The sequence below is a fragment of the Juglans microcarpa x Juglans regia genome, chromosome 7D, assembly GCF_004785595.1.
Source record: "Juglans microcarpa x Juglans regia isolate MS1-56 chromosome 7D, Jm3101_v1.0, whole genome shotgun sequence".
NCBI classification, from domain to species: Eukaryota; Viridiplantae; Streptophyta; class Magnoliopsida; order Fagales; family Juglandaceae; genus Juglans; species Juglans microcarpa x Juglans regia.
In genome coordinates this window covers 21327533-21344346 of record NC_054606.1, presented here as the reverse complement: position 1 = coordinate 21344346, position 16814 = coordinate 21327533, and the positions used below count along the sequence as shown (strand labels likewise).

The 16814-nt window shown below is 34.8% G+C and overlaps 1 protein-coding gene across 1 annotated transcript; it reads left to right on the top strand.

Moving 5' to 3' along the window:
- The first annotated feature begins 5484 nt into the window (after nucleotides 1–5484).
- On the top strand, nucleotides 5485–10556 carry LOC121239724 (serine carboxypeptidase-like 51). Its single transcript, XM_041137029.1, is given in 14 exon segments — nucleotides 5485–5952; nucleotides 6073–6167; nucleotides 6323–6430; nucleotides 6532–6772; nucleotides 6871–6914; nucleotides 7008–7075; nucleotides 7174–7279; nucleotides 7456–7468; nucleotides 7471–7657; nucleotides 7766–7835; nucleotides 8230–8280; nucleotides 8543–8595; nucleotides 8738–8870; nucleotides 9985–10556. Coding segments are annotated over 14 exon segments (1377 nt in total). The 5' UTR covers nucleotides 5485–5819; the 3' UTR covers nucleotides 10060–10556.
- The last annotated feature ends 6258 nt before the right edge of the window (nucleotides 10557–16814 follow it).

Genomic DNA, 16814 nt, shown 5'->3' with positions numbered 1-16814 from the left:
ATGCCTACAAAGAATATCCAGAAACTCAAACATATGACATGTAGATATTGATGTTGCTTCTCTACAGTCCACAGTCACATAATAAATACGCTTGTCCTTGCTCTTAGGTGCCATCTCATACATCTTACTTTCACTCTCAGTTTGAACTTTTGTTACTTTTTACTATTGGCAATTGAATAGCTCATCTTGAAAGATACTGAAGGACTTCCTTATATACACTTTGGCCACTTCTTCTTCAATTTCCCAACATGCTTTCAAAATCGACCTAGTCGATTTCGTTCTCACATCCTTCTCTTTCTCCTTAAAATAGCATGCATCTAAAGTTTTCTCGTACTGATGCACAAAGTCACTCACCATCGTACTCGATCACACATAATCATTGAAAAATTTATTCATGTTCTCGCTCCTTTGCGTGGTTTACATATTGGCACAAAATGTGGTTCGCAAGTAAGCCGGAACCTACTTCTCTCATTGGTTGTAAAGATTTTGCAGTCAATCATTATCTACTAGACCATACTTCACTAGTATGGTAACTCATTCCACCTCGAACTCATCAGATATTATTGTATCATAGATACAATGATGAAACTCTTTTTGAAAGTCTGGAAACTTATTATAGACATGTGCCAAATGTTCTAAAATTTTTTGTAAAATATGCTACAAGCACAACCGGTGAGTTGTATTTAGGAGTACCTCTGCAATGGCCTTAGCCATAGCTTTATCATCATCAGTAATAATGGTTAAAAGAGCACGCCTAAGCATTATTTCCTACCATGTTCTTAGTAACCATATATAGGATTCAATTGTTTCATTGACTAACAACGCACAACCAAACATTATGGTTTGATGATGATGATTAACTCCTGAGAACAGCACAAATGACATCTTATAAAAATTTGTTTAAGTACGTCGCATCAAACATGACAACATCTCCAAAATATTGATATGCAGACCTTGATTTTACATCTGCCCAAAAACAGCTTCCCATACACCCATTCTCATCGACCTACATGGAGTACACAAACTCAAGTTCTTTATATTGTCAATCAAGAAAGTATGCATACAACCTTTGTGCATCTCTCTCTTCAAACAATTTTCTTCTTTTATTTCCCAAAAAATTTTCTACGTCCTTTCCAATACAACCAATTTTAAAATTACCACCTGCTTCTTTGCTTAATACCGACATTATCTTCCTTGTTGGTACACCAAACTCATTCAAAGTGAGAATGAAATTTTTTTGCACGCGTGTCACTCCTCTATGTCCACGAAATATACTGGTACTTCTTTGTGTGAGTAGCTCATGATTGTGTTCAGGCACGAACTTGCATACTTTCCACCTTTCGCCATCCTTTTTTATACACATGGTAGCTTTACACCCAATCTTTGTTTTAGCGGTTTCGAGAATTTGTCTTTCTTTTTGTTTGAGACTTTCATGCCTAAATCCCTCCCTTGTACAAACATAATTTACTCCAATTAATTTTTTTCCCCTCTTGATAATTGCGTATAGTTGGTCCTCATTGCAAAATCTTTTTCGTCTTGCATACACCTTGTAAAATGTTTGGGCGTCCTCAACTTTATCCAATTCTTTCCCAATGAATGGTTCAAAAACTCCACTACTAAAAGTAGAAATGAAATTGACTCCATCTCCATCTCCATCTTCCACATTCATTCTATTATCATCAAAGTCTCCCAAATTCGTGCCATCTCCCACATTCACATCACATTGATCTTTCACGGTTTCATCTTCAATAGTTTCATTTACACTTTGTGGACAATTTCTAGTCGTTAGTATCTCAACATCATCACTATCCGAACTCCACCCAAAATCCTTCATACCAACATAAAACAATATAATCCATATAGGATTCAGTCCCTAAAAAAATCTCAATATTATCAAATTACTATTCAACTATGAAATTCACACCATTGTCTTAGAAAAAAAAAAGCACAAGTTGAACCAAAAAAGCATTACTAGCACACTAACTCTGCACAAACCCATCACTACATCAGATTACCTCAAGTTCTCTACTATTAGTTCGGAAAATGAAATACAATTGTAAAAAAACACTGACCATGTGAAATGCTTGGTTTGTGCAGACAGTGGGAAATCAAAGCCAAAAATCTAAAAAATCCTACAACAAAACACACACCATTAGAAATTAGGGACTACAAAAAATAAAATTAGGGATTACAAAAATTAAAATTAGAGATTACAAAAACACAGTACCTGAGGTGCCCGACTGTTGGTAGTGTTTTCGTGAGGGAGATCGAAGGAGACTGACTCGAAGAAGCGAGAGGGAAGGGGAGAGAGAGAGAGAGAGAGCCGAACAATTGATTTCGGGAAGAATTTCCCATGAGAGATCAAAGGAGAGAGAGGGAGAGTTGAGAGAGAGAGAGAGAGAGAGGGAAGGAGAGGGAGAGAGAGCCGCGCAAACTACAATCAATTTCTGCAAGAGGGAGAGTCGATCGAAGGAGAGAGAGGGAGAGTCGTTCGGGAGGAATTACCGAAGGAGAGAGGAAATTGATTTCGGGGGGGGGGGGGAGAGAGACGATCGGTCAGCATTTCTGTTCTAAGATACCTTGTATGCGTCCCCACATTAACAATTGAGGAAGACCTACGTGTCACCTCTCTATTGGTCTCCAATAATACCACATTATAGATGCCTCCGTCTAGCAGCATTTCTGCTTTTCATTATATAATCTCTTCTTTTTATTTTTTAAATTAATTTATATTTTTGTTTAGTTTATAAATTTAGATTAATTTAAAATAGAACATAATTATATGACATTATATATGAAGAGGTATTGCAAATATCAAAAGATTTGAAAATATCATTGATAATTAGAGAAAATATTTGAAATGAATAAAAAAATATTAAAAAAAATATAATATTTAAATAATATAAAAAAATAGATAAGTAAATATATAGTATATTATAAAAATTAATATATAAAATAAAAATAATAAATTTTAATGATATATTTTAAATACTCTAAGCATCAACAATGAATAATAAAGCAAGCTTAGGAGACTACAAATTCTTGTGAGCAAGGCAAGCAGGCCCCGCCCAACCACCATCACATCTTTTAATTGGAAATAAAGGTGACAGCTAATTGCGGGCAAAAGTGGTTTCCTAGGGCATAACAGCCCGACCATAAGAATCATTTTCACAGCTGTGTTTGTGTCCCAATACTTCCACTACTTGTATGTTTACACGTGATCTTAATTTTCTTGATTTCTTCCTTGGGATAGGACCAAATTAAACAATCATTACACTTTGTTACGGCTCCAATGACTTAATTTTGTCCGTCCATATTTTTTACAACTAAATACAGTTACAGAATACTTAAACGTCACGTAATCTTCTTAAAAAATAATAGAGTTTATTATTAAAAATTATTATTTTTCATGTAAATTTTATATCTATTTATTTTTTTAAAAAAAATTTCGTAACGTTTATACACTCTATAATTATAAAAATTATTTATCTATTTTGTCACTTCATTGGTGGTGATTAGTTCAATGACTTTTAAGTCTCTTTTCTAATTGTTATTTTATTCTACAAAGCCGACTCCTTCGGGAGTATTATAACCCATGATTTCATTCTCATTATTACAAAGAGAGGAAATATCATTTGAACTATAAGTTGACCGATTGGAAAATTATAACATTAAATATTCACACAGAATTCATCCTAATTAAAATCTTCTTGTATTTGTCGAGCATTCCATATAAAATGCAAAAATAAGATATATAATTATACAAGTTGGAACGTCCATTTTTCTAAAGTTTTAGAGGATGTTACTTTTAATATAATTTTATTACCGAATTGAAAAGTATTAAACAACTCGATATGCCTACAAATCCAGCCGGCTTGTGTCATTACTAAAAGCATCCCAATTATGAGTTATAATATAATAAAAAATATTCTATTCACAAATTGTTACGTATTGTTGATGTAATAAAAATTTATAAATTTAAATATTATAAATCACGTAATATTATATTAATGATGCAGATAGTGATGTTATTTATACTGACTTAAAAATAGAATAATTTATATATAAATTATTTTTCTATTTTTTTTTTCTCCAAGTCTTTTTTGGATCAACTCTTATTTGCACAACAAGGCTTTTTTTTAACCATAATCTTGTAATTAATGGTGCTTATATATTTCTTTTAAAGAAAAAAAAAAAAAAAAACAGTTCTACTTCACTGTTAATTAACCTTTTACTTCTTTGGCAATTGATATTTTAGCCAAAACGTCAAGTAAAGGCATAAGAGTCTTTTTATAAATAGCAACCAACCCAAAAGCTTCTGAGTCATCCTTCCTCGGGGGAAAAGGAGAAAAGTCATATTCAAGATATCATCACTATTTTTAGGAGCAAAAAAATAGCACGTTTGTTAAAAGAGAAATGATATATTTAAGTCCTAAATATACAAGTCTCGTTTAAGACTTTTATAAAACATAAAAAAAAAAAAAATTAGATTCTATTATATAAAAACTTTGAAAAACTCACTTTTATTTATTTATTTATGGATCCTCTTTTTTAACAAAATGTTTGTTGTACATTTGAACATATATCTTGCATTACTATTGTTAAAATTATATGCTATAAGAGCGAAAATTTACATGCAAAGCTTTTGAAAATATGCATGCAATTAAGATTTGATTGGTCGTTGAATTAGAGTTTTGTTACATAATTCAGTGTGCTAATACACTATTTATGATATAATTCATTCAATAATCAAAATATCAATCATATTTTAAAATCACTAATGTGAAATGCTTTTTTCCACGTCATCTATGTGTTTAGTGCGTAAAATATAAGGCGATAAATATATTTTTTTTCTTTAAATAGTATTCAAGTATTACTATTTAAAAGTCTATACATTGCACGTCATCTACTTGACATAATTTAACTTGTAAAATTCAAATTATAACACGTGAATGACATATACACGTGCAAGGCTTTGTCATTCCCAAGCTTCAATTTGAAGGTAATTCATAAAATTATTATTCATTCTCTATTCATATACTAAATAATTATTTATGTATGCTATTTCTTTTTAAGGAAAAAACAAAAAACAGACAAATTCTAAATAATTTATGCTATATACATACATATTCCCTTTTTTCCTTCCAATTTTGCGTTTCTCCTTTTGAAAAGGTAATAAAGTATTAAAACGTCCCTTTTTCTGAGGGATCTTCTTCTTTTTTGATTGGTGAGACTTGAGAGGATAAAAAAAAATGGGGGAAAAAAATGGAAGACTCTCAGAAAGTTCGAACGTCCCTTTCTTCACTGCAATACAGAGATGTATATACTATATATTCCTGCACGCAATCTCTCTAAGTCCCCCGTCATCAGAAGCCCCATCCCTTCTTCTGTTACTTCTTTCTATCACCCAATTAGCTGTACATCTTTTTTCCCCCTTTTTTTCTTTTCTAATTCTAAACCAAAGTAAACAGCTGCAGACACAGCTGCAGACAAAGTTACTATCACCTCGTTCTGAATTCTTTTATCTCGCATTTTACTTGATTTCGTTTTGCTTGCCTTGCGAGATACTGTATTTTTGTGTTTTGGAAGAGTAATTTTGTGTTAAAATCCCCATCATTGTCGTTGCTTGTTTTGCAATAGCCCAAATTGGTGGCCGGTGGGGTGTATTTAAGCTAGCGTATAAGTTGTTGTTTTACGAAGGAAAAAAAGAAACATACTGTTTTTAGATCCTGCTATTTATGTCAAAGATATAAGACAAATAATATAAGCTTCATTCCAGCCTTGCGGAGAAGTGGGTTTCTGAAATTGTTACTTTCTGAATGGGAAAGTGGGGTGTTATTGTTTTCCCTCTTCTTCTGTTCTTGTGTCCTCTGTTTCATGGAGGAATAAGTACTGTAGTTTCCAGAGGCCAGGAAGGATCAGAGGAATGGGGATATGTTGAAGTCAGACCCAGTAAGCCAATGACTTATGATTGTGAAACGATTCATTCATCATCATCATCATCTTCTTCTTCTTCTTCTTAGTTTTTCACAAACCAGGTGTTGTTATTTGATTTTGGATTGAGTTATGCAGAAGCCCACATGTTCTGGTGGCTTTACAGAAGTCCCTATAGAGTTGAGGATCCCTCCAAACCATGGCCAATCATTCTTTGGTTGCAGGGTGGACCTGTGAGTATTGGGAACACTGATTTTAGAAATGAATGAATGAATGCCCGTTTCTTCATCCTCATATGTCAATACCCACATAAGTGATTAATAATTCACTGTTAATATCAGTATTAACTTGTTCGTTCGTTTGCTTGTTGATTTCTTCAAAACATTAGGGTGCTTCAGGAGTTGGGATTGGCAATTTTGAAGAGGTTGGACCATTAGATGCAGATTTGAAGCCGCGGAATTCAACATGGTTGCGAAAAGCTGATCTTTTGTTTGTGGTAAGTCTGCCATGATGGTGAACTCGGTCACCAAGTAAAATGGTTTTAGTTTTTATTAATTTAGTTATTATTTCAAACAATTTTGTTTGCTTGGAACGTAGGATAACCCAGTTGGAACCGGATACAGTTTTGTGGAGGATGAAAAGCTGTATGTCAAAACCGATGAAGAGGCAGCAACTGATTTAACCACTTTGTTGGAGAAAATATTCAATAGAAATGAGAGCCTCCAAAAGAGTCCTCTGCACATTGTGGCAGAGTCTTATGGTGGAAAATATGCTGTCACTCTTGCGCTGTCAGCACTAAAAGCCATAGAAGCTGGGAAATTGAAGCTTAAACTGGGAGGTAATATCTCTTTTCAAGCAATCTTTCTCCAATGAGAGAGGAGTAACTTTCATTTACAGCAAAGCCTTATTTTTTTTTTTCGTTTCTTCCTTATGTAGGAGTGGTATTAGGGGATAGCTGGATCTCCCCAGAAGATTATGTGGTACAAATTAGTTTATTTGTCTATTTCACTTGATGACTAATTTTGGGAATCAAACTATGCAAAATGGAACTATATTTCAATTTGATAATGCAGTTTGCATGGGGTCCTCTTCTGAAAGATCTATCGCGGCTTGACAATAATGGGTTGCTGCAATCAAACAGGTCTATCTTATACACTTCATAACTAAAATGTAAAAAAATAAAGCTATCTTGAGGATTGGAAACTTTCAGTTAACTAACAAACCCATTTGAGAAAACAGTCTGGCTCAGAAGATCAAGCAGCAAATTGAGCAAGGCCAATCTGCTGGTGCAACCACTTCATGGATGGAACTTGAGTCAGTGATTGGCTCCAACAGTGATCATGTGGTATAGTATACTTTTACCTCATATTGGCCGATACCTTGAATCTTAAATTCAATTATAGCATAATATTTATGATGTTTGTTACTCTCTCTCTCTCTCTCTCTCTCTCTCTCTCTCTTTTTTTTTTGGGGGGGGGGGGGGGGGGGGGGGGGGGGGGGGGGGGGGGGGGGGATTTGCAGGACTTCTACAATTTCTATTGGATTCGGGATCATCAGACGCTGCGTCAATGACAGCCATAGAATTGAAAAAAGGGATTGCAGTAAAAAGATATTCGAGATATTTGAGTTCCTTAAGGTCTTCTGCTGGTGGTGGTGGCGGCGATTTGGATAGTTTGCTGAATGGTGCATTAAAGAGAAGCTTAAGATTCCGGACAATGTTAACGTGAGTTTTCTTCCCTCTAGAAGGAGATATATATTATATATAATATATATATATATATTATATATATATATATAACCCATGAAAGAAGTATGAGTCTTTCCTTTACAGGTGGGGAGGGCAGTCAGATTCTGTTTTCGATAGTCTGGCAGGGGATTTCATGAAACCCAGGATTAGTGAGGTAATTAATAAAGTTGGCTCTGAATTACCTTTTTTTTTTGCTCTGAAGCACTTAAATATTTCATATATGCCTTAAAATGGAAAATTCCAAGATATTACAGCTTATGAATTTATCTTTATCTTCATTTACTTAATGTATCAGTTATCTCAGGTAGCATAGCTGGTAGTTAGTTAGTTACATAGCTCAATTGTATATATATATATAGCCAACTTGTACAGATGATTCATTCATTCAGTTGTACTTCAATCCAGAATTCTCATTTCTGTTTCTCTCTGTTTTTCTTGCTTCCCAAACAATCTTGATTTCTTCACAAGAACTTCCTTTCATTAAGATGGTTAAAGTTTTCTGTCTTAGAAGATCTGATATAAGTGACCCAATTCTTTTTCTTTTACAGGTTGATGAGCTCCTTGCTAAAGGAGTGAATGTGACTGTGTACAATGGGCAAGTAAGATTTCCTGCCTTCTTTTTCAACGATGCCTTCTGTCCCCCACACAAAAAGATAATATTAATAATGACAATGAATTCATAGCACTAGAGAAGGGATTGGATTCGATCAGGACCACCCACTCACAAGATTTTTCTCCCTTGCTATTAAAATCTATGTTGACTATGTGAATCATTTAGTAGTTACTAAACTCAAAACTAGTTGGTTGATTTTTCTGGTTTCTTTTAGATATATAATTAAATTTTCGGATTTTTAATTGCAGCTTGATCTTATTTGTGCCACCAAGGGGACAGAAGCCTGGATTGAGAAGCTCAAGTAACTCTTATCCCTTTCTTAATTTGTTATCCTTTTTTTTTTCTTTTCCTGCTATATATCTTGAAGGGGGGGGGGGGGGGGGGGGGGGGGGGGGGGGGGGGGGGTGGTTTATGTTGTCTTTACTGCTGTATATGTGTATCAGGTGGGAAGGGCTACAAAAATTCTTGAGCATAGACAGAACCCCTCTCTATTGTGGGGATATTGAAAGAACAAAGGGTTTCACCAAGTCATACAAAAACCTACACTTCTATTGGATTCTTGGAGCAGGCCACTTTGTAAGTCAAAGTCTTCCAGACTCCCTCACAAGTCTTTTCCAACCTCATCATACCGTTGATCTACCCCACTAAGAAAATAATCATATAAAATTCATATTATCTTCCATTTTTTGGTTGGCACTATCCCATAATTATGATGGAAACATCATATTATTGTAGTCCTTCGTCACTTAATTAACTCAGGATTATTAGATTAGGACCAATTTTTTGGAGCAGCACCACCTATCCAGCACACATGACATGCGTTCAGTGCCAAACTGTGCTTGTGATAAAATTGAATGTGTTAAGCTAGTTTGGTGCTACAACTTTAAATTGAAGTAAATTGAAAGTCCTAAGTTGTTGCACTGGTCTCTTTCACATGTCTGATTTTAATGGTATATGAGTGTCAGGTAGATGTAGTGGAGGAAAGCAACCCTGAATAGCTGTAAAGGATCAAAATTAGTTGAATTAGGCAATTTTTCTCCAAAGTCCACGTACAGTCGAAAAAGCCCCTCTCCATTTTGGTTAAAAATAAAAAATAAAAAGAGGCAAAACACCGAAAAACAAAGAAACACGTTTGAGCATTCTCAGTTACCTTACACTGGTAATTGCATGCATGATTGCTGACATGACGTGTAACAGCATGACCTGTGTAACCACACATGGGTGCAGAAGATGATGGACCAAAAGGGCCACAAATGACAAAATCATTTTGGTCCATCCCACAAACCGCTTTGTGCGTGGCTGCCATTACCCTTAACAAAAAGTTAATGAAGGGAAAGGACCAAAAAAAAAAGGGGAGTAATTTTATATTTCTAAAGGGAAAATGGGTAGATTATATTTTCTTGTTTCAGTTGTTCCATGCTGTATACAGACAATTATGTGAGGGATGATAAGGTACTGAGTGTACCGTGTCTGCAAGTTCAGGCAGTAATGGCGCAAGTACTATATTTAGAAGTGTCAGCCTTCAGGGGGGACTAGAAATTGAAAATCAGAGATTCAGAAAGGCTCATGACTTTCTGAAAACAACGAGACTGAAGAGTTGTCAGATCTCATATGCTTGCGTTTGATATTCTGATCACTTTTCTAAGGAAGGAACTGTTTACTGATTTTTTTTTTTAAAACTTATTTGCAGGTACCAAATGATCAGCCCTGCGTTGCATTAAATATGGTGGGTGCCATCACCCAGTCCCCAGCGCCCTCTACGTAGAAATCGAAGGGAAAAATGCTCTTTAAACAGTTCTTCAATACGCCAACGAGAAAGAGGGTTGACGGGAGATGGTACAGATATGCAGTGTCAACAAGCATGCCAATAAGAGAGAGAGAGAGAGGTGCAGTAATATAATGCAACGATATTCATATATAGTTTCTTCTCTTTTTCTTTTTATCTTTCTCTTTTCTTTTTTTTTTTTTTTTTGAGCAAATGACAGGGTATATTGGGAATAAATTAAATTAGAGGGATAAATTATTGGGGGCCGGAGAAGTCCTGTGTAGGACAAGTTGACGGGAATGCTTTTCCACTTCTCGTGGGAAAGAGGAACCCGTTCCGTCAACTCATGCACTGCATGATGGGCACTTCTTGAAATGTCTCTATGTGTTCTATTATTGTTTCACAGCTCCATTCGTTATCACTGTCTGTCTTTGGCTTTAAGCAACTATTTTACACAGCACAAAAGCATTTGATTAATCAAATTACATAATTTCTCTTATATATATATATATATATATATATATATATATTTCTAGTTGTTTCTTCTTCTCGTCAATTTTATGTGTCTATGACAATGTGAGTCTGTTATGTATTCATATATGGTCTAAGAATTGACATCCTAGAAATCCAACTTTCTATGTGGAGGTGCCCCCAAATTTTTATGCACACATACCATTTGACTCCTAACCAATGTAGAACCGTAACATGTCTCCACTCTTCAAGACCAATGTCCACGTTGATCGAGCACTATGGGGGGGTTTCACCAGGCTAGGGCAACATGGCCTGTCCCATTGGATCCATAGCCGACCATTCCGCAAGCCTAGCCTGTTAGGCGAGGCAGCATGAGAGCTCACAACCGGCTCTAATGCCATTTGTTATGTGTCCATATATGGCCAAATGATTCACATCCTAGAAAACCAGCTTGCTAGGTGGAGGTGCCTCCAAACTTATATGCACGCATACCATTTGACTTTTAACCAATGTGGGACCATAATAGAGTTGTGGGGAGGATGAAGATGTTTGTGCTTGAGATTATGGGTTGTAATCCTTATATAGATGGGGGAGATAAAATTTCTCATCTCCAACTTGGCTCCTACCTCTTTTACTTGGGTAATAAAGAGGAACTAGCTCATTGGCACACCCTTCCCGGCATCCCCACGTTGTTCGTTCTATGGCTTTTAGACCTTTTTATTTATGTTGCTTTGTTACAAATATTTTATTCAAAATCTCTATCCGCCATCCCCAAGTGGGATGGCTAAGAGTAGAGATGAATCAAGCAAAACAGAAACTCGTGATGACTAATGAGTCCCCTTAGTCGTAAGCAACCTGTGAGCCTTGAGGTGCACAGAGTTAAGGCACGAAGCCGCCTCAACTCCAACAAGCAATGTCTGGCAACAAAAGTTCGACGAAATGAGCTTTTTTCTCCAGCACCCAGATAGGGAAGAGAGAAATCCCGTTTTTACCAACCTTGTCGTGAGGGTCCTTCAACGTTGACTGCACCCCGAAACCTAAAGCCTTACTTGTTTTCACAATTTTGAATAAGAATAGAGGAGAGCACATATTTGATTAAGGTAAGCTTGCCTCCAGTAGAAATGAGGTGACCCTTCCAGCCATCTTTATCTTTTTTCGAATCTTGGGAAGGATTGAAAGGAAGGAATTTTTCCAATAGAAAAGGGGACTGCCAAGGTAAGTGGTAGGAAAGTTGCATTCATTAAAATCGGTAGTAGAAGCAATAATATGTCTTCTAGACGTTGTGACTTTGTTATAAACTAAGAATATACTTTTGGAATGATTGATCTTTTGACCAGAGAAGTCTTCGTAAATAGTAGGAATTTCATGAGTGGAAAGAGTGTTTTTAGAACTATTGGTGAAAATCAAAAGGTCATCAGCAAAAAGACATGAGAAAATGGGAGTGCAACCCTTAGGGGCTACATAAGGAGTGACATAACTTTTAGTCATAAGATGGTGAAGACCTCTACTTAGGGGTTATTCACAAAAAATAAAAAGGAGATGGGATAATAGGTCCCTTTATCTAATGCCTCTACTATAAGTGAAATAACGCGAGTGAGTACAATTTAAGCAAACAGAGAAGGTAGGGTAAGAAAAACATTTCTGAATAAAGAGACAGTTGGTTCATTAAAACCAAATGAACGAAGAACACGGGAGAGGTAAATCCAGTTGACTCTATCAAAGGCTTTAGCCATGTCAACTTTAAGCATAACATTATTGCCTCTTATGTTTCTAGCAAGACTATGAGTAAGTTCTTGAGCCAAAAAAATACTATCAGTAACGACTCTCCCTTCAACAAAAGCACATTGGTGGGCCAAAATAAGCTTTGGGCAAGATGGTGGCAAGATGAGAAGCCATAATTTTAGAAAACATCTTATAAGACACTTGGAAAAGACTGATGGGTCTAAAATCGAATAAAGTGGAGAGATCGTCTTGCTTTGAGATTAAATAATTGAAAGCGTGTTTCAAGGAAGGAGGCAAAGGCTCACCTTTGAAAAGATCAGTAATCGCCTCAAAGAGGTCTAGATGGATAATAGCCTAACAAGAGGTGTAAAAAGAAGAAGAGAAGCCATCCTAACCAAGAGCTGAGTCTAAAGAGATGCTATAGACAAATTGCTTGACTTCTTCCGACGAATGATGTTTGAGCATCAAAGTATTATAATTATCAGAAACCAAGTTAGGAATTAAATCAAACAAGGAGCTCAAAGAGTGAGTCGGAGAAACACTTAAATGATTGTTAAAGAAATCCACAGTAGCTGAGTGAATAATCTTATACTTAGAGGAGGATAGAGAACGATCGGGGAGAGTAAGGGAAGTAATAGAAGCCTTTGATCTCCTCTTGTGAGCGACCATTTGATGGAAGAAATTGGTATTTTTTCACCCTCACAAAACCACTTAATTCTGGATTTTTGTGTATAAAAGATTTCTTTTTGGAGCAGTTTGTCATTATACTCTTTTTCTAGATTTTACAAAATGACCAGATCAGAGTTAGAGCAAAGTTTTGCAAACAGAGTTTAGCAACTTGTATTTTATCATGTAAATCAGCAAGGTTTTGCAAAACATAACCAAAAATCGACTGATTCCAATCTTTTAAAGCAAATTTCAAACGTTTAGTTTTAAAAACAAGTTTATTTAAGCCATAGAGATGACAATGTTTCATGAAATAAAATAAATCCATTATTATATTTGTAATAAGATATTTAGAATATATTTCTTCATAAAAACCATAAGTGATATTCTAGAAACTCATCTTTCATTCTAGTTTATCAAATTTTATGTAAAATCTATATATTTTAATGTCACATTAAGCATATAATGTTTAAATTGAAACCTTAAATGCTATGCATCAATCACTATTCACTCTCACACTGCACACATATAGCTTTTTTATAGAGTGTAGGGTGATAAATATTGGTTGATGAGAATAATTTTTCAAATAAATTTTTCCTACTGAATGAAGTCTAGAGGATAAAATTTCTAAACTATTTTTCACATAAATTATCATCATTAAATGATTCTTCTTTTATTTATTTCACTTTGTATTGCATATTAAGAAATATAATATTGTATAATAAAAAACCTTTGTGATTCATATTAATAAGATTATTATTTCTTATGAACATAGTTATAATATAATCTTGGAGGAAGCACATCATAGAAATTAAATAATATTTAGGAATTATACAAAATTTTGGAGCTATAAGAAAAAACTTGGAGAGAAATTTCTATTTATATAAAATTATAGAGAGCATATGAGCAATATGATTTTTTTTTTTTGTCTGGGGGAGGATGGCCCCCCTAAGGTTAAATGTAGTTCCGCCGTTGCTTCTTCCATTCCGATGTCCAAACATCTACACACATTGTTCTACTGGATAATGGATTCATCGGCCGCGATCCTTCATATGCCCAAAGAATTGCAACCAAACTTCAATGTTTGAGGTTCGCATGCTACGAATGGCTCAATTCTTCCAAATATGGTCCTCCAAGCATCCGTAATGGTCCCTACACATTGGCACAACCTCCCACAAGCACTCTTGGACACCGTCAACTCAACCGTCCATAACATCCAATCCATTCCTATTTCTGCTTCTCCTAACTAATGATGTCAAATGAAAGAAATAGAATCCTCCATCAACCAGCTCAACATAGTAAGATACAACACATCTTGACGATTCTAGTCGTGGCAAAGTAGCCCACAAGTTGGACTGTTAAAAAATACACATGGCGGTAGGATTGTTCATTAGACCCAAAAAACACTTTTCTGACCCGACTGGAACCAACAAAATTCCATTTGGACGTTTGGCTGATTAATTGATCAGCTGACATGAAATTTTGTCGGAAGAAGTGGCTATTCCGACCTGACCCCTTTTTTTTGGGTGTGGTAATAATCTAAAAAAATTTGATTATCCTTCTATATAAAAAATTTGAAATGGTTTATTCCAATACTCTTTTGTGATTTTATGCAAGAGGTTGTGATCGTGCATTAATTCGTAAAATTTGTTTGTTTTTGAATTTCAATGTAATTAGAGTTTACATTGTAACGAATGTCCTACGATTCATTATATTTTCAACGGATGACTCTGTATTTCTTGTCGTTGTTAGACTCTGATTTTCTTGTTAATTACACAACTTTTAAGAATAGTTAATGAGTGGTGGAAGTGATGAGCAGCACCACTTCAAGACTGCATGCTTATTGGTATCTTTATTGGTATCCTTTTGTGAACTATGCCCATTCGACTCTTTGATGGGAATCAAAGTGGGCGTAGTTTTAAAAGATCCTTTATAAGTTCCAGATGAGCCAATTACAAGATCAAGAGTTAAGAACATCAATGAAGCAATGCAAAGATTGATGCAATCCACTTGGGACGTGTCTAGCAAGAGCCGAATATGAAGATGGGCTTTAGAGAAGGAAATCTAGTGATCATCCACGTGATACAAGTTATGGAAGAGTGCAACATAAATTAAGGCCTATAATGATGATTATGTGATTAAAGACCTTGGACTTGTTTATTTCATTAAAGGGGCTTATTTTATAAGTTATAGGAATTAGTTTTGAATAATTGGGTTTGAGGATGCTTAGCCCACATATGTCTTATTTCTTATCAACTAGGGTTTTTGGGAAGACCTTGTATTTTGGCCAATGGTTTATTTGGAAAATTACTTTTAGCAAAGAAGTATTGTAGCAGCGGTACTATTCATCCAAGGGTGTTTTTAGAAGAAATGGTTTTATTTTGGGTAGGATTTTAATTAAGTTTAGGTTTAAATACTCTTTGTGGCCACATTTTAAGAAATTTATGAAATTTGATGAATTTATTAATTGTGAGTTGAGTTTATCTCCTCTTGTTCTTGAATGAACTTTTAAACTTATTAAAGATAAATTACAACATTTGTGGCATTCCTCCTTGTAATTTGGGTTCTTGAGACAGGTTCTTTAATGAGTCTAGATTTTAATATAATCTAGATTCTTGAAACGAGTTCTCATCAGGTCTGGATTCTCCATCTATTGACTTAATTTTGATTTTCTTGGGTGAATTTTCAAATTAATTGTGGGTTTAAGGGATTCCATTCCCACAGGTTCATATCATTTGGTATTCAGAGTAAGGTTTCCAATCAGGTCTGATTCTATCTTTTAATTCTTGCATCTTTAAATTTAATTCTAGGCATCATTGTTCTGGGGTTGCAAAAAAAAAAAAAAAAAAGTAGGGTGCCAAAATTCTTGGGGCTTCTGGTTTGGCTGAAATTTGCATCATCTAGAGTTTCAAAATTCTAGGGTTTATTGCATCTCTAAATTTGTCAATTACTTAGAGTGCCGTTTCATTGATTCTCTTCTACTTTATTGTCAATTCTTGTGTGTTTGAATTCAATTACTTGATCTTCACAATTGGATATTGTTGTTTGTGATTGAATTAGAAAGAAAATAAGAGAAAAGAAAAAAAAGGAAAATAAAATAAAAGAAAAAAAAGGAAAATAAAATAAAAGAAAAAAAAAGAAAATTTTGAAAAAAAAAAAAAAGAAGAAAAGAAAAGGTAACATAATCAAAGGTTGCTACATAGTTATAACAAAGAGAAAGAAATACATTTGTTTATTGAGCTTTATCATCACAGGGACTGATTACATCTTTCTAGTTGGTATCTTGTTTTATAATTACTTTTTCTCTCATATAAATTCCTTGAGTCTCGTGTCATTTTATTCATTCCTTGATTTTTGGATTTATATTACTGTTTGGAATAAAATAAGATTGTATTGTCTTGATTTAGTTCAACTAATTCTTAAAGAACTTGAGCGGGAAAACTATTGAGGTAAAAGGCAAGAGAGTGTGAAATTATTATCAAGAAAAAGACAATTAAGAGTGAAATATAAGTGGAGTGCCATTATTCGAGTGTAAACACGTAAGGAAGTGTGTGAGATTTTTCACTAACATTCTTTTTGTACAGCACATTACGATGTCTCATAGGAGTTACTCATCACCAAAGGGGATGGCATATAACTCATCATTTGTGTTGGAAACCATGCAACAACAGTTTGAGCGGTTGAACTTGATGTTGGGTGAAGTGAGGGATATGATGGATCATCAAGAAGCAGTAATTAGAAATCTACAGGGCAAGAAAGATAGGAGGTGACGTGAGTCTAATGTTGAAAAGGGGTATGAGAATGACGAGTATGGTGATTCTCTTGTTGTCAGGTGTGCACTCAATGCACAAATTAAGATAGATGATATAGAGCAGCTAAGTGAGAACATTTTTCAT